General features: G+C 37.2%; 1 protein-coding gene and 1 pseudogene across 1 annotated transcript; one reads left to right on the plus strand and one right to left on the minus strand.

Annotated features, from left to right (window-relative positions):
- The first annotated feature begins 21 nt into the window (after positions 1 to 21).
- Positions 22 to 16140, plus strand: LOC143301199 (cilia- and flagella-associated protein 206-like). Its single transcript, XM_076615321.1, has 17 exons — positions 22 to 98; positions 1517 to 1632; positions 1951 to 2034; positions 3401 to 3491; positions 4330 to 4518; positions 4975 to 5133; positions 5833 to 5925; positions 7482 to 7594; positions 8009 to 8128; positions 8680 to 8784; positions 9441 to 9527; positions 9990 to 10100; positions 10444 to 10586; positions 10967 to 11066; positions 11861 to 12004; positions 14474 to 14562; positions 15440 to 16140. Exons 2-17 carry the CDS (start codon positions 1525 to 1527, stop codon positions 15582 to 15584), a joined length of 1881 nt encoding a protein of 626 aa, XP_076471436.1. The 5' UTR covers positions 22 to 98; positions 1517 to 1524; the 3' UTR covers positions 15585 to 16140.
- Positions 16141 to 21000: 4860 nt separating this feature from the next.
- LOC143301207 (solute carrier family 2, facilitated glucose transporter member 8 pseudogene) lies at positions 21001 to 24619 on the minus strand (annotated as a pseudogene).
- Positions 24620 to 26476: the final 1857 nt, after the last annotated feature.

A 26476-nucleotide genomic window follows, 5' to 3' on the forward strand; every position in this document is an offset into this window, starting at 1 on the left:
TCCCTTTCCGGCAACGCACGCAGATTCGTCGCTAAGGACAGAAACAACATGGAGAGAGGAGAGCTGGAATAAGTTGGTGTTTGTCAGAGTACAAAGGCGTACGTACAACGAACATTTTATTTCCAATTTTGACGATTTTATCAACTTTCTTATTTTTCAACTTTTTTTTCTTATTAGATTGTTAATTCTTTCTGAGGAGAAAGCTGTGTGAATTAAATTTAAAGGTACAAGTGATGACGAACCTTGTTCAATGAAGAAGTTGTATTTCGGATGATAATCCTTATTCATAGCAGACGGGAATACAGGTAGAGATGGAACAAGAATAGTTATCCTGGTACTGAAGTATGGAAATAGCACTTACTGCAGGATAGTAAAATGTAAAAGCATGCGTCATGGCTTTATAGCTTTATCAGCCTCTTGCCTGATCATATGTAGTTTTAAGTGTTTATACATAGATTTTTTTTTTAAAACTATTATCACAGTGTGCATTTACTTATGTTTTAGATCGCTTCCAGTAGTGAAATTATTTGGAATCCATGATAAATCCAGTGATTATCTAATAAGTTTCTGAAATTTTTCATTGTTCCTGCAGTTGCAATGTGAGACTGGGCACATTATTCCACAAGTTAACTACCTTGTTAGAAAAGTGTGAAAGAAGGTTAGATTTGGTGAATGTTTTCATCCATTTAAGTGGGTGCCCTCCGATGTGATTACTGTCCTTTAAAGTAAAAAGTGAAATATCATACTTTTTGTTTTCATTTCTCTGCTATTTTCTTCTTCTTTTTCCCCCCCCCCCCCCCCCCCCCCCGCCAGACTTTGTCAAATCAATTATTATTAGTCGTCAAAATTCTTTATAAATCTGGTGGTTCTTTGTTTCTTGAGGATACTCATTAAAATCATACTTTGGGCTTTGTTATCAAGATAAGTATTTGTTGGAAGCACGTTCCAGATTTAGATGAATTTGTGAGTAAGAAGGTCCTGACCTGAGTCAGTTTATATTCCACAAAATATTGAATTATGTGAGGGTTAATTGATTTGACCAAGTGTGCAAAACTTTCAGTCAAGTGAGGATTAACACGCTTGAGCACTCTCTGTCAATTAAAATAGATAAGCTTTCTCTGGTCAAAACCAAACACTATATAAATGCAAAATATAGAGTAATTATTTCCATGGCTTTATTAGTTAAACACATGCACACATGCACATATGCACACACACAACTGGAGATTGTGCACATACATGCACACATACTCATGCACCCACACACACACACACACACACACACACACACACACACACACACACACACACACACATGCCCGCACGCTCGCACGCACACACACACGTGTATATATTATATGTCATAGATATGTATAATAAAGATGTCAGAACAAAATTTGTTGACTAACATCAGAATTGTCATATCATCATCTTAATTGTCAAAGACAGATCATGTATAAGCTGAAAAAGTGGGGAGGGAGTAATTTGAATGTGCAGTGAATAATATTTTATTCAGGTAACAAAATGTCTCGTGCCCAAGCTGAAAGCGTTATCAAGAACATCATCAGAGAGATTTCTCAGGAATGTGCAAGCAAGGGACAAGCGGTTTCAGAAACTCTTGTGGCATTTATGGTAAGTTGGAATGTCAGTGAGTTTTGTCTGTGGAAATTAGTGTAAAAATATGTGTGTATAAATGTGTACATGTGCATAAGTGTACATGTTTGGGTGTTGTTATAACTGATTTGGGTGTGTGTATTTTGGACAGTGTTTTACATTTTGTTTATATGCTTTGTTGGTGTTGGTGTTTTTGACAAGTGAAATATCTAATTTTTTAGAAATAGTTTTGTTTTCTGTTTACAGCCTCCATTCTTTCTATATTAATATGCATAGCATAATGCCTGTGTTCATTATGAAAAAGGCAAGGCATGGATTCCTGTATCTGTATTACAGGTCAAAGCTGTGGTGCTGGACCCAGCCAATGAGTTCAATGTTGATCGCACGCTCACAAAGGATGATGTTCAAAAACTCATCAGGGTGGGTGCATATTCACTTTATACTGTTGCATTTTTTTGTGTTTTGTCGTCTTTGTATATATTATAATGCTGTATGCCATGATACTGTGTCTCTCAAACAATTTTGCCATCTGTATGCAATTGAGAGAATGTGCTACTCCTTTTATATTTTTACTTTTTTATATTATAATTATTATTTATTTATTTATTTATGTACGCTTATAGTTGACTTCATCAAGTTTTTGCGCCTTATACATATTATTAGTAGTGGTAGTAGTAATTTTTTTTATGCATTTATCTATTATTTATTCACCCCCTTTTTTCTTTTTTTTTTCTTTTTTTTTTTCTCATGGCCTGATTAAGCGCGTTGGGTTACGTTGCTGGTCAGGCATCTGCTTGGCAGATGTGGTGTAGCTTATATGGATTTGTCCAAACGCAGTGACGCCTCCTTGAGCTACTGAAACTGAAGCTACTCCTTACTTTTATGAATGAATATATGCATAACATCTTTCTTGGTTTTATATTTATATCATCATGTGTGTAATTATCATGAAATACGCCAAACTGTCTATGACTGTTCTTATCCATTTTTCCATCATAAGATAGTTTTTATCTGTGTGTGTGTGTGTGTTTGTTTGTGTGTGTGTGTGTGTGTGTGTGTGTGTGTTTGTGTGTGTGTGTGTGTGTGTGTGTGTGTGTGTGTGTGTGTGTGTGTGTGTGTGTGTGTAAAGTTAAGCAACAAAAAAATTCATGACAGATTGATTGAACATCCCTGATCATTTCTTCTACTTAGCAGAATGTCAATGTTTTTATGAAACATTCATTGTTGTGATTGTATTGTATTGTATTGTATTGTATTGTATTGTACATGACAGCTTTCTCTGTATGAAATCCATGCTTCTCTTCCCTGGGAGAGTCAGTTGATACATAGCAGCACCACGCCTTTTTTTTTTTTTTTTTTTTTTTTCCAGTGTGTGTGTATGTGTTTTTCCTTCTTTGTTCTGTCTGGAAGTGTATTTGTTGTCCTATCAAAGTGTATTTTTGTACAGAATTTTGGCAGGGACAACCCTTTTGTTTCTAAGGGTATTTTTACATGTGCTAAGAGCAAGCTTCACATGGAACTTCAGCTTTTCATCTCATCTGACTGACAAGCATCCAGACCACCACTGAAAGTCTAGTGTCAAAGGATACTTTACATGTTCGAAGTGCAAGCTTCACATGGAACCAGCTTTTCATCCCATCTGAATGACAAGCATCCAGGCCACCGCTGAAGTTAAACCAAGGTGTTATGCCTGTTATAATAAGTCTTCCCTATGTTTGTTTTTCTGTTTGTTTTTTGTTGTTGTTCAAATGCCGTAACCATGCATGAGCTGTTTTTGACTCGACAGCTTTGTGTGGAGCGGCTCATGGACAATCGCTCCCCATCTCTGGACACTGTCAAGATGCAGGTGTACTTCGACATGAACTATACCACACGATGTATGTTTGCCTGTGATGGCACTTTTCTTACTTTGCTTTCTTTTAATATGCCTGTTTCTGCCTTTAAAAAAATATTGCATTGTACTGATCAGTAAATTCAGCCTTTACAAGGGATGTTTATTCTCACTCAGACAAAAAGATATTAACACACAAACACAGAAAAGAATACAGATGAATATATATATATATATATACATATATACATATATATACACACACACACACACACACACACACACAAACATATATATATATATATATATATATATATATAACAGTCTTTGTGACAATGTTTATGTATTTGATTTGATTGCAGTCTCCTACAGCGATGTTTGCAGGCTAAAATGCTTTTACGTAAAAAGGTGCTTATCTGTGTGAATGTGTGTGTGTGTGTGTGTGTGTGTGTGTGTGTGTGTGTGTGTGTTTGCATGACTGAAACCTGACTGAATGATGCAGGAAATGAATGATGAGCACCCCTGAAAACGGAGTATGGCAGCTTTCATAGCAGGGTAAAAACAGTCATACACGTAAAAGCCCACTCGTGTACATACGAGTGAACGTGGGAGTTGCAGCCCACGAACGAAGAAGAAGAAGAATGATGAGCACCCAAAGGCAGCTCCCAGACAGCTTTAGCCAAATAGGCAGCCTGTTGTGCAAATGACTACGTTTTAAAAATACTTAGAACTTGGTCCCAGTGCAAGAATAGGCACTATTTTAGCATCCATGTCAACATCATTATCATTGTCTTAGAATAGTGATACTGATAATCTGGATAGACTTGTCTGTTTTCAGTCATTTAATCTTTTTTTTTTAATATTGTGCTTTTATGTCTGTCCAGCTGACTTTCTTGAGGAGCATCGCCGTGTCCTGGAGTCTCGTCTGCAGCCAGTGGTAAGGGAGATCACTGATAGTCGCGCGCGAACACGAGAGGAGCTGGAGAGCCTGTACCGAAAGATTGTCTCAGCAGTTCTGCTGCGCTCTGGACTTGGCAGTCCCACAGACATTGCTGTAGTGCGTGAAGCCACAGGTAGGGCACTGATCCTATATTTTTTGGAAAAAACAAATCATTAGTTAAGTACATTGCTTTGCTGTGGATTGCAGAATGTAAAGCATACCTCCAGACAAATATTAAGAATCAAAACAGACAATAGCACTGTACATGTTTTCCAACAGAAAAAGGCTGCGTTCGACACAAAACTATGTTTGTTTTAATCAGGAAGAAGGGGAAGTTAGAAAGATGGGGAAAGAAGGTGTACATGTATGTAATATAGGCTTCTTTGCTGTAAAAGCACACAGAGAAATCTTCTCTGCCATTGGACCTGAGACTGAAAATGTGTCTGAAAAGGAAATATCACTATAACCTGAGCCTCTGTCTAAAGCTAGTAAGTGGTAGATGCATTGTTAGTTCTTTTGAAATGGTACTGATATTTTGCAGTTTTCTTCATTCATGTTTTCTACATTTTGTTTTTTTGTTTTTGTTCAGCCGCTCTGCAGTCTGTCTTCCCTCAGACAGAGCTTGGGTCCTTCATGAATCTGACCAAGCGTGACAAAGAGAGGCAGCTGCTGGAGCTCACCATGATTGTCACTGGCATCCGTCTGTTCAACAAAGAGTGTGGCAAGGGTGGAGAGGGCATTGACGATTGTGAGTTCAACTTGGATTATGTGTTATTTCTTCTCTCTCTCTCTCTGTCTCTCTCCCCTCTAGCATCTGTCTGTTCAATAAAGAATGTGAGATGTGTGGAGAGGGCATTGATGATTGTGAGCTCAGTTTTGATTATTTGTTATTTCTTGTCAAGTGTTTTTTTTTCTCTCACTCTCCTCTCGCTGAGTATAATTTTGATTAATCACTGTTTCTTCTCTCTCCATCTCCTTCTTTCTCAATCTGAAAAAGAGAGAATTAGAGAAATGCTTGATGGAGGAGAGTGGTTCCATCAATGGACCCAAGTCAGAACATGAGTAAAAAAGAGCCAGATTGAAGTATTGAGTAGAAATAGGTAGAAGAACAGCATATCAGTCAGGATTCATTTTTAGAAGTGCATCAGATTCTTTTTAGAATTGTATTTCTCTAAACCTGGGTCAGTATGTCAACTGGTAAAAAGCCACAAGTCAGCTGGAAAGAGTTTGACAATGACATACTCTGCATCAAGGAAAGAGGTATCATGGAACTTATGTTGAACAAACTCACTGAAAAAGATTTTTTGCAGCTAGTGGAAGTTAGATATCTATAAAGTGGACAGTTTGAAAGTGTCTTCACTGACTCACCAGTTTGTAACATACTAGCAGCAGCCTTTTGTTCTTGAACAGCAGTTGTCATTCATTTTTACTCTGTCACTGTGTGCAGTGCCAGCCATTCTGAATGAAGCAGTTCCAGCCACAACCCAGAGTGTTGATGCTGAGATCCAGAGTACTCTGAAGAGTGCATACAAATACACAGGTAAACAGGTAAAAGAAAAAATGTAAATACTAAGAATAGGGAAAAAGATATATGAATCATATTTTGCGTGTAAAAAGCACACAATTTCTTATTCGTAAAGCTGCAAATCTCCAAGAAACAATCGCCCTCATTTTCTCTCCCATAAAGATATATGAATCATATTTTGCGTGTAAAAAGTACACTTTTTTTTTCTTTTTTCTTTTTTTTACACAATTTTTTATTCGTAAAGCTGCAAATCTCCAAGAAACAATCACCCTCATTTTCTCTCCCATTCAAAAGTGATGTCTATGTTACTGTGCTGTGACAGGTGGTGAAAAAAGAAACTATTTTTTAAAGTCCATTTGCTGTTTAACAGCCTGGAATCAAGAGATGTTTTGAACTGTTGTACCAGACATAGGGTAAAGTGAATGGGTTTTTTTTATTTGTTTGTTTGTATTGCTTTTTTTTTTTTTTTTTTTTTTTAGCTTCTAGTTATCATCTTATTTGAGTGTTCTATATCAGTTCCTGTCATCAAACAAACAAACAGTGGCATCGACTTTCAAGTTGAGTTTAGCTGCTTATGTGATATACATTTCAACTTTAACTTTGAGATAGATGCATTCATATTTCCACTTTTAAGACTGTTTTCTGATGTATTCTTTGTCTTCTTGACTTACATTAGGGCATTAGATACATGAGATTGTTTTTTAAGGTGATGGGAAGTTAAAGCATTATAATCTCTTTACAACCATTATTACCACAATACAAGTGTATGATCTGAAGTTCTGTTTGACAGTATGTCGTACTTATCATTGCACATAACACTTGTTTACCTTTCAGTGTTCGTTCTATTTTTAGTTTTATTGTATTTGTATTTCTCTTTTTATTACAACAGATTTCTCTGTGTGAAATTCAGGGTGTTCTCCCCAGGGAGAGTGCAGCGCTACACTACAGCACCACCCTTTTTGTGTGTGTATTTTTTCCTGCGTGCAGTTTTATTTGTTTTTCCTATCAAAGTGGATTTTTCTACAGAATTTTGCCAGGAACAACCCTTTTGTTGCCATGGGTTCTTTTATGTGTGCTAAGTGCATCTGCACATGGGACCTTGGTTTATTGTCTCATCCAAATGACTAGTGTCCAGACCACCACTCAAGGTCTAGAGGAGGGGAAGAAAATATTGGTGGCTGAGCCATGATTCAAACCAGTGCGCTCAGATTCTCTCGCTTCCTAGTCGGATGCATTACCTCTAGCCTATCACTCCACTTATCTCTTTTCACTATAAGTATTATTAGATGAGGACAGGGAGAAAAAAACTGCTGGGAAGGGAGAAAGTTACTTTTCATGCATGTGTGAAAGTAAATGTGTGTGTATGTCTCTGTGTGTGTCTGTGTGTGCGTGCGCACATGTGCATGTATGTGCATGTGTGTGTGTGTATGTGCATGCATGTGTGTGCATGTATGTGTATGTGCATGTATATGTGTGTGTGCATGTCCATGTGTGTATGTGCGCATGTGTTTGTGTGTGTGTGTTTGTTTGTGTGTGTGTGTATGTGTATGTATGTGTGTGTGTGTGTTCAGGGCTGATTGAGGAGATGCACAAGCACCAGCCCCAGGAGGGTCCATCCATAGAGCTGCTGAAACAGGCTCTCATCAACACACGTCAGCATGAGGCTTTCCTCCGCATCATCTTGGTCAGACTTTTCTCCACAATGTGTGTGTTTGTGTGGATGTCTGAGAGTGTGTGTTTGAGTGTGTGTGTGTGTGTATGTGTGTGTGTGTGTGCAGTGTGAGTGTGTGTGTGTGTGACTTTGTGTGTGTGTTTATATATGTGTGCTTCTCCTTATCAACACTCACGTACACACACATGCATGTGTGTGTTTCTCTGTGTGTGTGTGTGTGTGTGTGTGTGAACAGCAAGCGTTCTTTATATTCAAATAAAATAATCAACAGTAACATGAACTCAAATCCTTTTATGATCTACAGAGATTTTGCTTGTGCACGACACACCAATATGCACATCTCACCAATATGCACAGAATCATGATTATTTAATTAAGCATCAGATTGCTAGAACAATCAAAAGAAGAGGACTCATTGTGTTGCAGAACGATGTGATCAGCTGTGCCCAGCAGGTGGAGTTGTTGGAAAACCAGCTGGCCACTCGCATGGAGCAGCTGCAGGCAACAGTGCAGTCCAAAACAGCTGTCCCCACAGCCCAAGTCTATGTGAGTCCTCTTGTTCTCATCATGTGTGTATCTTCCAGCTGTGCACTGCTTTTGTGTTACTCGCTGACATTAGATTTATAAGACTGTGTGTGATTTCAGAGGTAATTTTTTTCTATCTTTCTTTCCTGTTTTTCTTTTAATGCTTCAGAAATACTTTAATGCATTTTTATTGTGCGGTTCATTGAAAAATTGCTTTTGGTGAAAAATGATGTATAAATGAAAGAAAGACAGATATTTTTCATATCTGTTGGTTAATTGGCAAGACAGATAATTTATTTGTTGGTCATTTTGATTGAAAGATGGTTTTATTTGTTGGTAATTTTATTTGAAAGATGGTTTTATTTGTTGGTTGTTTTAGTTGAAAATTATCCTGTTGAAGTTTGTATTCTGGTAGAAGCAGGAGGCATGAAGGATAGTGAAAGAGACTTTTTGTGTGTGTTTGTCTCTCTGTATATACACTTGCATATTTTTTTCTGTGTCTTTTTGATTGGTATTACCACAGAACTTGCTTAAACCTGGTGAGATACGTTTTTTTCTGGTCACATTTTCAGCCTCAGTTCATCCATTTGGCTCAGCTGTGGAGTGGCTTTCAGGATGAGATGGTTCTGCTCAGTGTGCTCAGTAACATCTTAGCCAGCCTGGAGCCCTTCACAAGAGTAAGGCAATATTCTTAAATTACTTTCTGTTCAACCATCAAGTTTTTTAAGATTACATATCACATGTCTTCTTTTTAGTCATTTTGATTATTTCAAGTCTTGGGCAGACATTTGTTATGTTGCAGTTGACCTTTAACTTTTGTGGCAAAGTGTGAAGTTGAACTTTGATAGTCTGACAATTATATTAAACAGTTCCTGTGTCTGTTTAGAAAGTTATTCAATGGCATTTTGAATGTACTGATTCAGTAAAGGAGATGGACATCTGCAAAAGGTACATGAATACGCTCACCACTCTTTCATATATTGCTCTTTTGAGAAGCTCACCAACATTAAGCCAGTCAACAGATATGAATATGATTATTCAGATAGCTTCTAAACTAAATTTTGAATTCACTTAATCACTGAAATGTAATCAGAATGTTAACCAGATGAGATAAAAAAAAAAAAAAATTAAATACAGCAAATCAAAGGGCTGTGATAAATCAATTCAATAAAACAAACTAGGATTTGCTATGACTACATATACACTCACTGCCATTTTTGTGTGTGACTCATCCTTAAAGTTGTAATTCAGCACTTCTGTTCAGCACCACATTCATTAAATGATATACAGTGTGTGTGTGACTAAACGAGGGTGCTCTGTGTCTTGGATACAGGGCCACAGAGAGCTGTTCAGTGATGATGTGCTCAACCCCTACCTGGAAGGCTTGTCGGTGATCACTGATGAAGAGCGCATTCAGTCCGTAAGTTATGGAGGATAGGAAGATTTTTTGGTAAGGGAAAAAAGATTTTTACTGTTATCTGAATCTGTGAGAGATAAAGGTTTGTGTTATTGTAGTTGGTGTTAGATTTTATTTGCTGTTGCTTTCTTTTTCTTCTTTTTTAAAATTTTTTTATATACATTAATGATCTCCCCGAAGGCTTTGTTTTTGTGCTTCTTTCTATCTTTCGTTTGATTAAATCTAATGTATTTACTTATCATTTTGAAATTATATTTCATTTCTTATTAATATTTTATACAAACCTAGGGTAGGCTCTCAAGGCCTGACCAGTGTGATTCAAACCTGTTTATGTGAAGTTTAGGATTCTGCTCAATTAAAAAAAACAATTCTTTTAGGTAGCCAATGTGTTGTAGGGCATGTGGATCAGCGCACATGCTTTGACACTTCCTTGAAACTGAAACTAAAACTGATCTCCCCTTCCAGACATCTGGTTCAGAGAAACGTGTGAACCCCAAGGATTACCAGGTGGAGAACAGAGACTGGCTGTTTCCTGAGACTACCAAAAACTTCAGTAAACTTCCTTTGCAGTACAAGGTAATGTATGCACCACTTCATTAAAGTTGACAGTGGCTGTGAATGTAAACAGGTATTATTGAGTTCCAAGACAATAAATTTTGTTTAAGATTTTTTTCATAATCCGCAGTCTTTTCACAAAACTTTGGAGACTGCATTGAGAAAAATCACAATTTCTGCAGGTAGCATTGTTTTAATCATTGTTGGTGTATGACATAATTTTTCTCATATTTTTGAAATGTGCTTGTATCAGTGTTGTGGACCGTTAGTCATTGCACAGTGGAAAAACAACTTACCGGAGTAAATTTTGCTCTGATTTTTCTCCCAACGCAACTGATCAGGAGTTTTCTGTTGTTTGTTTCAGGGCTACTGTGCCTACACACTGGGCAAGTATGACCGGTTGCTTATTCCAGCCAACCCAGAGATTGGCGTCATGCGTTACAGGGAACACTATTATGCATTCTCCACCAAGGAGGCTGCATATGAATTTGCTGAAAATCCCCAAGAGTAAGGTTTATTAGTCTGCATATCAATATTTATTTAAATGTTGTGTGCAAGACAGCTAAATTTACTTCTTTTTTTCTTTTTCTTTAAGAGCATGTGATTCCAGAGTGTGTGTATGTGGGCATGTGATTCTAGAATGTGTGTATATGGTCATGTTTGCCAACACGCACATGCATGCACAAGCACACACACACAGAGTACACATATATACACACACACCGCATGCACACACACACCACACGCACACACGCACTGCACACACACACACACACACACACGCATGCACAGAGAATCTCATACCAGTTCAAACCTGTTTTCTTACCATGGTCTACAGCAGTCACAGCAGCTGTTCAGCAGATATATGATATGGTGACTGTTGACAGGTTCATTCACTTGGTGGCAGAAGGAGCCAAGAGAAGCCCTGAGTTGATCCAGTTACTGGAGCTTCATACACAGTTCTCCACCATCACCCCATACTCTCAGGTGAGGATATGTGTCAGCGCTCTTTCTCCTGTTTTAGTCCAGCAGTCAGTTCGACCTGTGGATTCACTTGTCCGGTTTAAAAAGTCTCTCAAAACATACCTCTTCCATTCTGCCCACCATCTTATTGACTGATGTGCCCCTTGAACTTCCGTTTGGCATGTGTGCATGAGAGGGTGTGTTCATTTGCATGTTTGTGTGTGTGCATGCTTGTACATGTATGCTGTACTTGATGCGTGTTTGTTTACGTATGAATAACTTTTCATTTCATACGAGCTCCCTGCCTGGAAGGTGTGAGCATCCATCTGCATTATTATTATCATTAGTAGTAGTAGTAGTAGTAGTAGTAGTAGTAGTAGTAGTAATAGTAGCCATATCATTATAATCAAAACTGCACATTTGACAAAAGATTACAAGAATGTAGAAAAATTTCTTTGTTTTTATTTCCTTATTTTGATCATGTCCTGCTTACACACACATACACAATCACACTGTATGATAAAAGCCAAAGATTGTAATTTTCAGAATATAACTCAGCTTGTATATTTCATTTTAAAATTTCATGTAGTTATGAAAATGTACATCTTAGAGAAACAGTTTTTGTTTATATTTATCTGAAAACATGAATTGTTGAAGAAAAACAAGGCATAGTCAATTCTCTCTCCCTCTCTCTCTTTCTCTCACTCCACTCTCTCTCTCTCTCTCTCTCTCTCTCTCTCTCTCTCTCTCTCTCTCTCTCTCTTTGTATTTAGTTATCCAGATCATTTCAAGATAATCTGTCATATTTTCTGTCCAAGAGTCGAGATGCAGGAAAGATGGTGGAGAAACCTGTAACCAAGTGTGACAGTGGTACACAGACGGACACTCATTTCATGGACTCCAACATTGTCAAGTCTTATGAATGGAATGAGTGGGAGCTGCGACGGAAGGCTATTAAACTGGTGAGTACCAGAGAGCAAAAACATGAAAGATTTGAAATTCTGTAAAAATTTAAGGATATAATTTGTTTTGAAAAGTCGAGGAGAAAATTAAAAAGACTACAGAAACCTTCTTTTCCTGTCAGTTAGTTCAAGTTTCTAGTCTGATACATGTGCTGCAGAAATGACATGTACACTTTTTCCCATAGAAACACTCACTCCTGAATAATTCAGTTATAATGTGTTTACCATTACACATATTGTTTGTACTTGTTTTCACATTCCCATCTGTTAACATTTTCATATTTCCTGAGTGAAGAGATTGTTTGTGTCCTTTGGTTGAAACACATGTAAGAAGAAGAAGAAATATATGTGGTCTGTTACTGTAAAGAATAAATATGTATTGTCACCATTTCAAAAGCTTTTTATTCATTAACCTTCGCTGGCTATCGTGGGTCGTACACGACCCCCAGAAGGGTACAAAAACGCAAATATCTCAGCCAGTTCTTAATATTTTTCTACGAAATATCAGAAATGCTTCCTACACCTAAAAGGCCAACTTTTGCCAAAAAATGAAAAAAATTAATTTATTAGTTAATGAGTAATTAAAGGTGGCGTTTTAACTGCGCATGGACGCTTGTGTGGGTCGTGTATGAACCATGCTTTTTAAAGAGGAAAAAAACATGGTCACCCCTCGAAAGCTCGTGTGGGTCATGCACGACCCATACCTTTTTAATAGTGATTTCAGAAGGTTTAATTTGCAATTCGTGAAGGAAAATAAAGAAGTTTTACTTTCAGTAGCCTCACTACCCCACTACTCTCCACTACCTCCCCCCCCCATTCCCCCCGTCCTGTCCCTTTCACCTGTCTTAAGCTATAACCCCCTTCAATCCCTTTCTCTAACAGCATGTACCTGTGTGACTGAATAACTTCGATTGTGCGTGTATAGGATGCTATGAGTCATCTCTCTCTCTCTCTCTCTCTCTCTCTCTCTCTCTCTCACTGTCTCGCTGTCTGTCTGTCTGTCTGTCTCTCTCTGTGTGTCTCAGTCTCTCTCTCTCAGTCTCAGTCTCTCTCTCTCTCTCTCTGTGCATAAGTAGGGTTTGTATGTATGTGTGTGTGGTGTTATGCGTTTGTGTGTGTGATCAGTTGTGTGTGCATGTGTGTGAGTGTGTGTATGTGCGTGTGTGTGAATGCCTGAGCATGTGTTTCTCCTGAGCGTATGTGTTTGTGTGAGTCTGTGTGTGCATGTGCGAGCGCATGTGTGTGTAATCAGTTGTTACGATATGTTTTCCTTTTCTGTATTTTGTTATAAGCTTTGGAGGAATATACAGGTTTTTATCTCTTTACAAAGTATGGGTCATGCATGACCCACACAAGCTTTGGAGGAATATACAGGTTTTTGTCTCTTTAAAAGGTATGGGTCGTGGACGACCCACATGAGCTTTTGTGTGTAGTCAAAAGCGACAGCGGTATGGGTCGTGGACGACCCACATGAGCTTCCATGTGTAGTCAAAAGCGACAGCCAGCGAAGGTTAAAAGGCAACACTGATGGTTAAACATGCACTCATAGACACACACAGCCACGCACACATTTTAGGAGCATTTTCTTTTCTAAATGACCTCTGTGAAAGAGAAGTAACACTGTTTATCATTGACCAACAAAACATGGAACTTGCTCCTTCTCCAACAGTTTCCTTTTGAGAGCAGCTCATTGCTTGCAGATTTTTTTTCTTAATGCCCATTTATACACATGATAAGAGTCAAGTGAGAGTGCTGTACACATTCAGCTTCATCAAAGTGACATCATTTGCATAATTCATTTAGTATGACCAAGAACAATGTTCTTCTCAAAGAGACAGATGATCACCAACTAGATTCAGTGAAACTATTCACAGTGATGGATGAACAGTCATCACACAAGACTGGTCATTGCCCACAGCAAAACAATGTGATCAAAGTATATACTTGAGATATGAGATATGAACTGTCAGTGTATGATATGGTGAATGGGGGTTTCAAATAAAAGCCTACTTTTTTGTCACAATTAAAACATGTTTGTTTGTTTTTAGGTGTTCAGAGTGTATTATTCAGAAATTAACCATCAGTTTTTGTGATTATGAATGGAGGTTTCAAATGTATGCCTACTTTTTTGTCAGAATTCAAAGTGTTGTTTTTTAACCAAAGGGCTTTTTTATACTTTATTAAATCATACATTGTTTTTTTACGGTTTTTTGTTTTGTTTGTTTTTTACATGCCCCCACATACAGGTCCCGTAGCCTTTTACAGGGAAGTGAATTCACATCATGTCTAAGCCCCTTCTGCTGCTTTTAACCTTCCCCAACTGGTCAGGCATACCCATTCACACCTGGGTGTTACGAGGAAAATGAAGAGTAGAGTAATGCAAGCCTAAACCTTTTTTTTTTTTTTTTTTTTTAAACCCACAGGCATGTCACTCAAGGGTTTATGTTGTTTTGTGTACACTGTGTGCAGGCCAACTTGAGGACCAAGATCACCTCTTCCATGCAAACCAACCTCAGCAACATGCGGCGAGACAACATCACACAGGTCTATCCTCCAAAGTAAGTCATTCTGTTGTGCGTAGTGAATTCTTTGGTTCAGGTTACCATTCCCTTTTATTATAAAAGATCCCAAATGTAGTGTGTGTTCGTATAAACGTGTGTGGGGGTGTGTGTCTGTGTGAATGCGAATGCGGATGGTTTATTCATCAGGCCATGACCCCTCATGAAATAGTGAACAATTACAATTACCAAATATTCAAGAACAAAATCAAATTTCAAAAAAATAAACTAGAAATGAGAAACAATAGTTCATGCCACACTATGAGGGCACAGTTTATCTAAGTTTGAATGTTTTAATTAAGAAGCATGATTGATTACACAGTTCACTTTGTCTAGTGTATCTCAGTGTGTGTGTGTATGTGTGTATGTGTATGTGTAGCCATGGAGGTATGTATGCACTGAGAGAAGGGAGTTTTGTAACATTGCTGTTTGGGTTTCTTTGCACATTTTACACATAAAGAGAACACTGACAGGTCTGAGACAAATTATGTGCTCTAATAATGATGATATCAGAATAGTGATAATACTTGTTATATATTAAAGCCAAACAAGTATTAGTGCAGAAGAGAGTGGGCATGCAGGGATGCTTACATGTACCAGTACGTTCTCCTGAATTAAATGCTCCCAAAATTGTTAACAAGGATTCTACAAAATGGATATTGAATGCCACTTTTTTTTCTTTTTTTTTTTTAACAGTTACTGGTTGTTTTGTTTCTTTAAGTAATGTTTACTTTTCTTTACTTACTATCATTTACATTGAAAATCTGTTTAACTGTCACATTTAGGTTAAATTTGAATAAAAATGTTCGAAAAAGATGAAAGCTGTAGGGAGAAAAAGATAGATTGATAGATAGATAGATATCTTGTGTCTTTCCAGGGATATCGACACCCAGACCAAAACGGATGGCTACAGCAATGTGCCCAAGCCCCAAGTCTTCCTGGCTGGTCTACGAGGTGGTGGCATGGGTGTTCCAACAAACATGACAAAGGTCGATCTCACCATCGATGTGGATCAGACGTGATTTTGTTTTTTCTTTGCCTCTGCCCCAGAATCGGATCTGTGTGAAGACTTATGAACTGACTCAGTGTTTGTATTTCAAGTTATATGTACTATATACTATGTCCAAATTATCATTTTTCAAGAAACATAATTTCCTACTGTTTTAAATCTGATTTCTATGGGAGAAAGAGATTGCATTATTCAGTGCCTAATGCTTAAATTGTGCTGTTGAAGTGCTAATTTACATATCAGTTGCAGTAAGAGATATATCAAAAGGCTAAAGTGATATTCTTATTTTTGATACATCTTCTTGTTGTGTTAGGCCTCTTATTCTTTTTTTTTCTTTTTTTTTTAAATCACATGTGTGTACAAAAGTTGCACTAAGAACTTAAGCATTCATTCAGCAAAATGTAATTTGAAAGTTCAGTGTTTATTTCTCTTTTTTTTATTGTGTTATGAATACATCACATATCAACCAAATTTTTATACATAGTACTTTATATCAAACTTAACTTTGGCAAATCAGAAATAGATTTCTCTTTTTTGAATGAATCAGAAATAAATATCTCCCAAATCTGTTACATGATTGCTTGTGTTTGTGTACACATGAAATATATATATATATTATATATATATATATATATATTAAAGGAATAAGCATACAGAAAGATTTTTTTTCAGCTGTAAACATAGCATCTGTTGAAAATAGCATAACCCAAGTAGATCTTTCGTGATAAATCAGAAAAAAATCTTTCTTCTTCTCTGCAGTTATGCTGCTCATATTTGTGCGTAAGACTTTTTTTTAACATAAAATAAAACAAAGAAATAAACATGTCGAAAGAAAAGTGCTGTCTGGGTGAAAGAAGATAATGATTTTTCAGCAACAAGCAACACCTGTTACAAACCAGATCCTGACAGTCAGTTCAACAGTCCAGCTTATTGATCAAGTGCATACACTCATGCATTGTGGTGAGAATGTGGGCATGTGTGTGTGCAGTTAAAGCTTTCTCAACAAAACTGTGTTTGTTCTCTGAAGCTGTAATTTCACACTCAACTGTGTGCCTGTGTATATAATTTACATAAATCCATATTATGTGATCATGCAAAAATGCACACATACACACACACAGGTACACATTCACAGGTAAACAAACACACACACAGACACAGACACTGAATTTTTGTGTAAGATGAACATACAATATTTTTAATATAATTATACACACACACGCACACACACACACACACACACACACACACACACTGACACTTTCACACAAACCAAAAACCCATTAACTAGCCAAGAGAGTATTTTCTTAAAGTGAAACAAATTGAGTGATATTTCAACACCCATGGAATGAAAAATATACATATGAGGTGGGTTAAAATAAGTGATCTTAACAGCAGTCACAAAATTTTCTTAGCGAACAGTCTGTTAAATTGGCATGGACCTCAGAAAATTGCTAAGCAAACTTTGCGCTGCAAAGATCATTTGTGCAGGTCAGCCCTTGACTGTCCAACAACAATTCTTTATATCATACATCAATCAAGAATGGTTCAATATTGCCAATATTTAAGATCATGTTAACACAGGAATGTAACAGTTCGGCACATGTAATGTGATTCACCATGTCTGAATTTTAATCATGTTTTATCTCGACAATTTGAAAAAAAAGTATGAAACATCACATGCTGACACTCCACATTCAACAATCAAACACAACAAGCATATTTTACCAACTTTGAAAGTTTAATCATTCCAAGTGTAATTATTAAACACCAAAATGCTCTCTCCAATATTTTAATGAACTCCAGTAGAAGTAATTAAACACCTGAAGTCTCCCTTTAGCATCACTCTAAAAGCAGAACACTGAAATAAAATCACCAATAACAAATTCATAACCAGAACATTTGTAACCGGAAGCAAAATACCAAAAGAAAAAGAAAAGCCAGTTGAAAACAATCTGCACAACATCAACCAGATGATGCTCACATGGAGACACAAAACCTGTCTCCAGATGTGAAGAGATCCAAGGTCATTCACTCGGTCTCAAGATAAAAAAATGAACACAACCGATTCTGCATGAAAAATGGTCTGTTTGAATATATCTTGAAAAACAAAAGCTTGTTTGATTATGAGAATACCGAATTGCAGAAGAAGGAAACAAATATGGTTGGCAGCATTTAAAAAAAACCCACACCAATCACATGAGCCACTAGTTACGTAATGTTTTCTGAAAAAGACAAACTGCAGCCTCACTTGCTCCCTTTTGTTTTGAGAAGTTTTCTGATGGTGAAAATACAAGACAAAGAGCACATTCTCATTTACATTTACAAATAATAGATGGTAATGGTATTCTAAATACAATCCACATGAAAGATAAATGTACGATTTTAACATGTTTAACACATTCAAAACACAGTTGGTTTTTTTTTTGTTTTTTTTTTTGTTGTTTTTGGTGTGGGGTGGGTGGGGGGGCGGGGGGGGTGCTCTTCATAACTTCACAATGATCCAAAAGGGAACAAATGGCGTGAGGAATTTTCTGTGAGCAGATCTTTTTTTTTAATAATACCAGCTGGAAGGAAATTCAGTCAATTTGAAGTTTCACAATTTCACAATGCTTTTCTAATACTATAGGTGTTGATATTATTTTACAAAATTATCAAATCAGGCTGATTGTTTCCCTGTGCAAACTTCCAATATAGGATTTAGGTTCAAGTATAATAAAAACAAATATGTAAGTTTTGGGGGTGTTTTTTTACATTCTTATCACATCCATTTCCGCCCCTTTCTTTCTTTCTTTCTTTTTCTTTTTCTTTTTAATTATTTTTTTTAAACACCATGCATGGATATATATGAAGCATTTAAATGTCATGGCACAACAACAGAAAGGAACCAAACCAAAACATGCTGAAACTGAGGAGTTGGAAGCCTGAAAGCCTGACAAATAAACTCTATCTCTCTCTCCTTAAACATGATCTGCACACTGCTCCCCTCTCTTCTCTTCTCCACAGCTGTGACTCAAAAAACAATAAGTTATCTTGTTAGGGTCTTAACTTTGGAATCACTGATCAAGGTCCAAGATTCAAAGAGGTTTGAAACGTAACTTGCTAAAGATAATCTGAATATAATCTCCATTTTAAAATCAATCTTAGACACAAGTAGAATAAACAAAATTATTATTATTATTATCATTATGAGCATTTACGCCTAATCTTGAAAATAAGCCCTAGGCGTTTTCAAAAAAAGATTTATATATATTCAAAGGCAAATCTCTGAAGGCACATCTCTCGGCTCAGAAGCAGATAAACTGTATTCAAGCAGTTTACACATATCAAGCTGTTTCATTAGAACTAACAAACGTCCCCCATCCCCTAGTCTGCAGGTCTGTCACAAAAAGGAGGTCACACGGACCAATGCAAATTCATGCCCATTCCAGTATTCATCCCAATCAGTTTTTAAGCCTCTTTGAATCTTGGACCTTGATCAATGGTTTCAAAGTTAAGACCCACAAAAAGACACAAATACTGAAAAAGGGATTGCTGGCATTAAGACCCTAACAAGATGAATGAGCCAATGGAATCCAGACATCCTCAAATTGGTAAACTTCATCTCTGTTCATAACAGATACTGAAAAGAGATGATCTGTTAATAAAAACAATTACTACAATAGTTACTCATACACTATAATAATTATATACTAATATAACAGTGGCACACACCTTTTGGCCTACCAGCATGACAGCAGTGCAACAGAATGAATAATTTGAATAAATCATAATATATATATATAATCTCTATTTTTAACATTACAGAAATGTAACTCGGTAAAAAATAATCTGAATATAATTATTATAACCTCCATTTTTAAATCAAGCTTAGACACAAGTGTAATAAACAAAATACACAATGGCAAATCTCTAAAGGCATATCTCAGCTCAGAAGCAGATATACTGTATTCAAGCAGTTTACACATATCAATTGCAGAACACCCATGTCAGATAGTTTGCAACATTTACTCACAAGCCATGCAGATTTTAATGGAACTTCCCAAAGCTTTTTACAGTCAGTCATATCACTCATCCTAAAATGACAATTATAGATAAACAGCCAATTTCAATGAGAGTAAAAACTGCTTCCAGAAGTAAAATTGCGGAATCAAAGCACACATGGGGGAAAATGAAGGCAACTGGTACTTTCTAACTGCTTTACACTTACAAACCATTCTTGTCTCTCTAATGGTTTAATCACCTGATTCACATAACCTTCCACTATGGGGAAGGCTTGTTTGTAAATCAAATGGTTTGCCCATTGTTTTGTCTTGAAAAAAAAGCCATCTTCATGATCTTGTTTTGCTTTTCTGTGTTTTTAGTTTTAGTTTCTCAAATCAGTTACATAAAACTCTACAAGGAAAAAATCACACCTTCAAAAGCATAAACAGGTCTACTCCAGGACTTGCTTTTCTCTTTTCCTTTATTTTTCTAAAGAAAAACGCAACTCCCAAAAGTCATCAAGTTTTAAATATGACCATGCTACATGTGTGCTGATACAAGTTGCCCACATCTGATTAAGTAAAATCAAAAACAAAAATTAACAATAACAATAATAAATATAATATTTCTATAGGGGAAAGTCATACTGAAAGAAAAAAGGTTCTGTTCAACACATTTGACAGCAAAATGTCATACAATCTGGCTGATCAGTACCTTCAAAAATGCTTACAGATGACCTGGTAGATCATGCCTTTTTAGTAACTATCGAACATACAAGTGAAAAATGTAGTACAGTAATAAGAATTCATAAGCTCAGGAATAAGATCAAAGTATCCATCCAACTAATGAGAAGAAAAACAAGAAGAGATCTAAGTTAATGTAACACAGGACAGGCGATATGTGTTCCAACTGATATGTACAATAACAACTCAAACAACAAAGCGCACACATAAGTTCTGTTTCTTGTAAATTTTACACATGCAAATAAGTAATTTCAATAGATCTGTCTTCTTCAAACATCACAAACAACAGAAAAAGCAAAACTATGTTTCAAAATTCCATTGTCAGGCATACCCACTAAACTGATTCAGTTTACTTGGTAACAGGGGAGATGGATAATGATCACAATACAGGGCAATTTTTTTTTAAATTGAAACTGAAAATATGGATTTGATAGGATGGAAAGAATGACGAGAAAGCAATGAAATGATTGAAAGGAAATAAAAGGGTGACAAAGGTACATGACAGGATAGTGATTTCAAATGATTCAAATGGGGGGGAAAAGGAGAAGCTTGGTTGAAAATGATAATACAAGACTGATCGAGAAAACTGAAAACAAGAAAAACAGTGATAAGCAACCAAGATTCCCTCTTCTTCTACCAGGTCAAACAGTCTTGTTTCCAGTTTGTTTCCATTGTGCATAGTGTTGTTGCTGTTTCTTGCAATTCTTTTTTTTTTTTTTTTTTGTATCTGTGTGTGTGTGTGTGTGTGTGTGTGTGTAAATTTTCAAACTGTAATGATAGGTCTGCACAAAGTAATCATATCATAATACATCCAAAACACATGAACATAAATATTCTTTTGCATATATCATTACATGGCAGAGGGGGCAGGGAGGAGGGGATAATAAGAACCCTGTTTTGGAATTCCTGTGCAATGTGTAAAAAATATAGAGACATTAACAATATCTATATATCACAGACTGTACAACCATAGTCACTTAAGTCTCAGGTAACTGACGCACTATTCACCCATTATCTCAAGCAAATGTTGAAAATCCATAACCTGGAAAAGACAAAAGTGTCTTGACACACAAGTTTCAAATTTAACTAGTTCCCTTGGTCCAATTTAAGGCACGGAGGATAATGAATAATGACAAAATAAAGTAATTTATTTATTTAGTTACATCATTTATATTAAGATTATGAACACAGATCTAGACTATAGAAAAAGACTTTCAGAACATGAAAAAAAAACTTACTGAAAAATGAAATTAATTCATTTTGCTAAAGTTATTCTGAGACTTTTAATCAGCAGGCAATAAACAGCAAAGATTAAATATGGAGACATGTTTTGGAGGAATGTAATTTTTTTTACTGCACATCAATAAAATTTGGACACTATGTAAGTATGTTACAGAGCGTGTGAAATCACAGGTGAGACAAGTCAAAAATATTCTGCCACTGGCCACAAGAAATGAAAACTGTGTGTACAATCAGTCTTTCTGGGGCAAAGATGCTAGCTGGCTGACGTACAGTAAGAACTAGGTGCTGGAAACTGATTAGCAGTCAAAAACACAGTCCTGGGTACTGATTAGCTGAAGCAAACCAAGGCCTAGCCTTATTACAGTAACTGCTGCATAAGACAAAATTTAGCAAAGAGAATGTATACACTGGCTGTAGCTTGCTACAGTTTAACATGAGCAAGTATGTGACGCCAAATCTATTGTTCTGTAAACAATACAATACTTTCAATACCAGGGCGCACCCACCAAACCAGACATCACCCACTTGTTAAAAAAAAACCCACACACACACACAAAAAAAGATTTCATGACAAAATCATGACAGTCCTCCAATTAACAAATAACTCCATGGACATGAAATTTGTGTAAAAAAAACCCAAACAAACACCTGTAGAAAATCTTGCATCAGAAGCTAGCCAGGATATGTACCATTGTATGCAAAACAATGAGCTTACAAATTCAAGGCATGGTCCCACACAGTAAAATCATGTAATAAATCAAATGTATATTGCTTATAGCTCAACCAACCAGAGGCAAATCATGTTGCTCATAACACTGCTGAGCATAGATGGGTCATTCATCATTTCATGTCACAAATAAAATGGCCAAACACACCAATCAACCAAATGAATGGTTAGAACCAATCTGACTGCACATGGCCATATCAGGGCTAGAAACATTTTCAAATCCGAGAACAAATCCCAAATCAGAACCATGTCAAGCAAGCAATAAAACCTTGTTAAACCTCTTTTTCTGTCAATAATAATAAAATAAAATAAAAAAATGTGGGTACAGAACTACAACTAGTTAAACTATAATAAAACAATCACGGAAAAAGAACTCTGGCGTTGGCCTTTCCACCACATTTCCAACCAAAGGATTTTTAAAAACACGCCTAAAAAAAAATGGCAAAAGAAAACACAACAAAAATACATGAAAATAAGCATAGTAAATTCTGAACATGCTAATGAAATGGACAGCTCACATCTGCTGGGCACCAAAAAAATACATTACAAAGCATTACAAGAGCTGAACTATGCGCGCCTTTTCATACTGAAAAGCCCTTTGGATCCCTGTGTGAGAAATCAAAACACACAAGTGAACCTAAAAAGAGAAAGATTCAAAGAATAAATGATATGCTTATCCCAAGTTTTCGATACATGTAACCAGTGGAGTACTGATAACTGATAAGCAAATATACAACCCAGAGTCTGAAATACAACGAAATATGATGACAATAAAATCTACAAATATGCCATACCACCCCATGCAGACACTGCAGGGATTTAAACCCTCATATTCAAAGTCCAAAATCCACACAGCTAGTCAGTGCTATTTCAAGAACAAATTACACTTTTGAAAGACTTCTGCCCTGAAAATACAGCTCAATATCCTCCAAAGACTTGCCCTTTGTTTCAGGCAGAAAACTCCACACAAACCAACAACTCAAAAGACAGCAAAGGCTGAAGAAGTAGAAAACCCCAGCTTGTCCAAGAAGGATCTGAAGAGTCATGAATTCCTTGGTGACAAAGAATGCCGTTAACCAATTAAAAAAGACTGCAATTGCTCCTGCAGTTCCCTTACCCTTTGCAGGAAAGAGTTCTGACATTACCAGCATAGGAATGGGCCCCCATCCCAAGGAAAAGCCAATAATAAAGCAAGTAAGACAGGCCACTGGAAGCCACTTGCTCAACAGTTCTGGGAGTACTTTTGCAGCAAGAAGTTTGTAGTACAGTCCAAAGACAGCAAGAGTCATGGCCATGGTAATTCCTGCAATGTTCAGCAACTTCTTCCTTCCTGTGCGGTCCATCAAAAAACAAGCAATCAACGTTGCTGCCACTTGTACGAAACCAATCACAACAGTTCCTGCATGGGCCAGTTCGGGTATCGCTGTGCTGAAAATTGAGACACTGTAAAACATCACAGCATTTATTCCACTCAGCTGTTGAAAAACCATGATCATAACACTGATGAACAATGGACGTTTGAGTTCCGCGCTTCCGAAGAACTCTGACCATGACATGTCTTTTGCGTCTAGTCCTTCCTCAATGTCTCTCAGTTCATCTTGAACATCCACATGAACGTCACGCACTGCTGCCAAAGCTTGTCTCGCATCAACTTTGCGGTTCCTTGCAAGCAACCACCGAGGAGATTCTGGAAGTGAAAACGCTGCCATCAGTGACAAAACAATGGGTACAAAAGCGACCAGTGCCATTTGCTTCCAGTCTCTGAACATGCCCAATATGTACACAAAGCATATCCCCAAAACGATGAAGAGCTGTACACAGGAACCAAGAATTCCCCGTCTAGATTTGGTTGCTATCTCGGCAACGTACATTGGTACGCACACAGTGACCATACCACTCCCAACACCTGCGAGAAATCTGCCAGCAAAATAATACGTCGACGAACTTCCAAAGATCAGCGCACCATAGCCAAAAAGGAACGGCAGAGAAGTCAAGACGATTGACAATCTGCGTCCCATTTTTTCGATACACCAACCACCTAGCGGGCCTCCAAACAGAGCACCAACCGTCATGAGCGACCCAAACCAGCCGGAATCTTCTTCCGTCAAAACACCAACTTTTATCATGCTGGGAATCGCAGGCGAACTGTAACCAATTGTGTAACCAAAGTTGAATGCGCCCAGGCATGCACAAAATGTGTAAAACACCACTTTTTTGATAGAGCCTTCATATTTTGTTGCCAAAGCGCCACTCTCCAACTTGTCAAAGGAAGCCATTGTTGACAGTTTGCAACGTGTAATCGCTACCAAGTATTCCCTGTCCCATTGCCTGGTGGGGCTGACCGACGTAACAAACCACACCCCTTCAAACTTTCGGTGTCACAGCAGTTTAACCGCTGCCCCAAGACTATCTCCCCGGACAGTTATTGCTGTTCTTCTGCTGGTGATTTTCGTTGCATGCACAATTTATCTCCTTACACCCGCATTTATCCCACCGCACTGATTGATTGATTGATTGATTGATATTTTCCCCCAAGGCCTGACCAAGCGCGTTGGGTTACGCTGCTGGTCAGGCATCTGCTTGGCAGATGTTAATGTCCGAACGCAGTGACGCCGGCCTCCTTGTATTGAGCATATGAACTGAAATGAACTTACCCCACTCCTACCACGCTTGGCTTTGGTGTCAATTGTTAAAAGGAACAAAGTTGTCGACTATTACCAGTTACGTACGACCTTTCTAACTTAGAATCATCGTAATTTTTTATGATGATTCCAGCAGAAGATATATATATATATATATATATAATAAATGTGACAATGCAAATTTCCAGCATGATTGTAAAAAACCTCCAAGCTTGGACAGAGAAATGGAATTGAATCTGTACATTGATAATTTGAATCTGTACATTGATAAGTTTGTTTAAAGTGACAGTGCACACCGGTTGAAAAAATCCATGAAACCGTGACAATCGGTACTATCCAAGTAGATGCCACAAACACAGGTAAAGCATAATTATAGAGACTGAAAAAAATTCAGGGTAACTTTATTAAGTTTTTCGTCAGTTGACCCACACGTCCAGAACTGAATCGTTCAGTTAAGCAAACAAAATCCTGGTTTAATGAAAAGAACGTCCACTTATATATCAGTGTGTTTGCAAAATCAAAACTGGAAAAAGATGGGTGGATCAGGCACATGTTATGAAAACCAACGTCAAACATGTGACGGACACCAAAAGGCCCTGACATGGAAACCCTAAAGAGAGAAAGAGAGGGCGACCGAAGAACATGTCCTGGCAAAAAGACACTGATCCAGACAAACATAAGAAGATAGGCTAAATTGGAGCCAGATAGAAGTAAATAAGGGACTATATATATGCCGGCTACTATGGAGGTCTCTTTTGGCTGCCTATTCTCTAGTAGGGGTGAAAAGTCCTAGTAAGTATTTGTACTGACCATGACAATTTTGTTAAAATGTATCAAACATTGATAAGGCCACGAAAGGAGATTGGAAACAATGTATGATGTCAATACTCTAAAGCACCAATCCGCATGTGCAACCAACTGAGAAAGTGCAACAAAGAGCTTTAAAGCTAGTGAAAGAATGCAGAAACGTGAGCTATAATGATCGGTTATCACATTGAAAATTGTTTTCTCAGAAGGCTAGATGAGTATTTGGAAATCTTGTTGAGACATTTACACATTAAAATGATTATGTGGATGTGTCGATCTTGGGATCAGTCACGGTTCTTTTATTCACCTTAGTACAATTCCACAAGAAATGCTAATGGAAAAAAAGTTCAATATTCAAATACCAACACAAAAAATCATTGTTTCAGAAGCAAATTTACTGTTGAGCATGGAATGAACTTTCACCTTAACTAAAACATACACCAGCCATTTTGTTTGTGTAAAAAAAATCAGCTTTCCTCAGAATTTTCAACTATTTTCAGAGGTTTGGACGAGTAAAAATCAAGGCAAATTATGTGTGGAACCATGACCAAAATTTACTCAGATTATTCATGAAACAAGGAACTGTTGAGAAGCCCCATAGCTTTTTTTTGTTGTTGTTGTTGTTGTTACTACTTTTACTACTACAAACGCAGCAAAACAAGGGCATCTGGGAGTCATGATCTGGGTGTGGTTCTGCTGCTTCTGCCATTGCCTTGAGAGCTCGTGTCCTCTCTCTGCCAGAAATTGACAGCTGTTTCAT

The sequence above is a fragment of the Babylonia areolata genome, chromosome 2, assembly GCF_041734735.1.
Source record: "Babylonia areolata isolate BAREFJ2019XMU chromosome 2, ASM4173473v1, whole genome shotgun sequence".
Taxonomy (NCBI): Eukaryota; Metazoa; Mollusca; class Gastropoda; order Neogastropoda; family Buccinidae; genus Babylonia; species Babylonia areolata.

What these genes read in the sequence shown, in the direction of transcription:
- LOC143301199 (XM_076615321.1), top strand. Translation starts at nt 1,525, where the DNA reads ATGTCTCGTGCCCAAGCTGAAAGCGTTATCAAGAACATCATCAGAGAG. An exon ending in ATGTTCAAAAACTCATCAGG is followed by an intron (nt 2,035 to 3,400) that starts GTGGGTGCATAT and finishes TTGACTCGACAG; the next exon opens with CTTTGTGTGGAGCGGCTCAT. An exon ending in ATGAAGAGCGCATTCAGTCC is followed by an intron (nt 9,528 to 9,989) that starts GTAAGTTATGGA and finishes CTCCCCTTCCAG; the next exon opens with ACATCTGGTTCAGAGAAACG.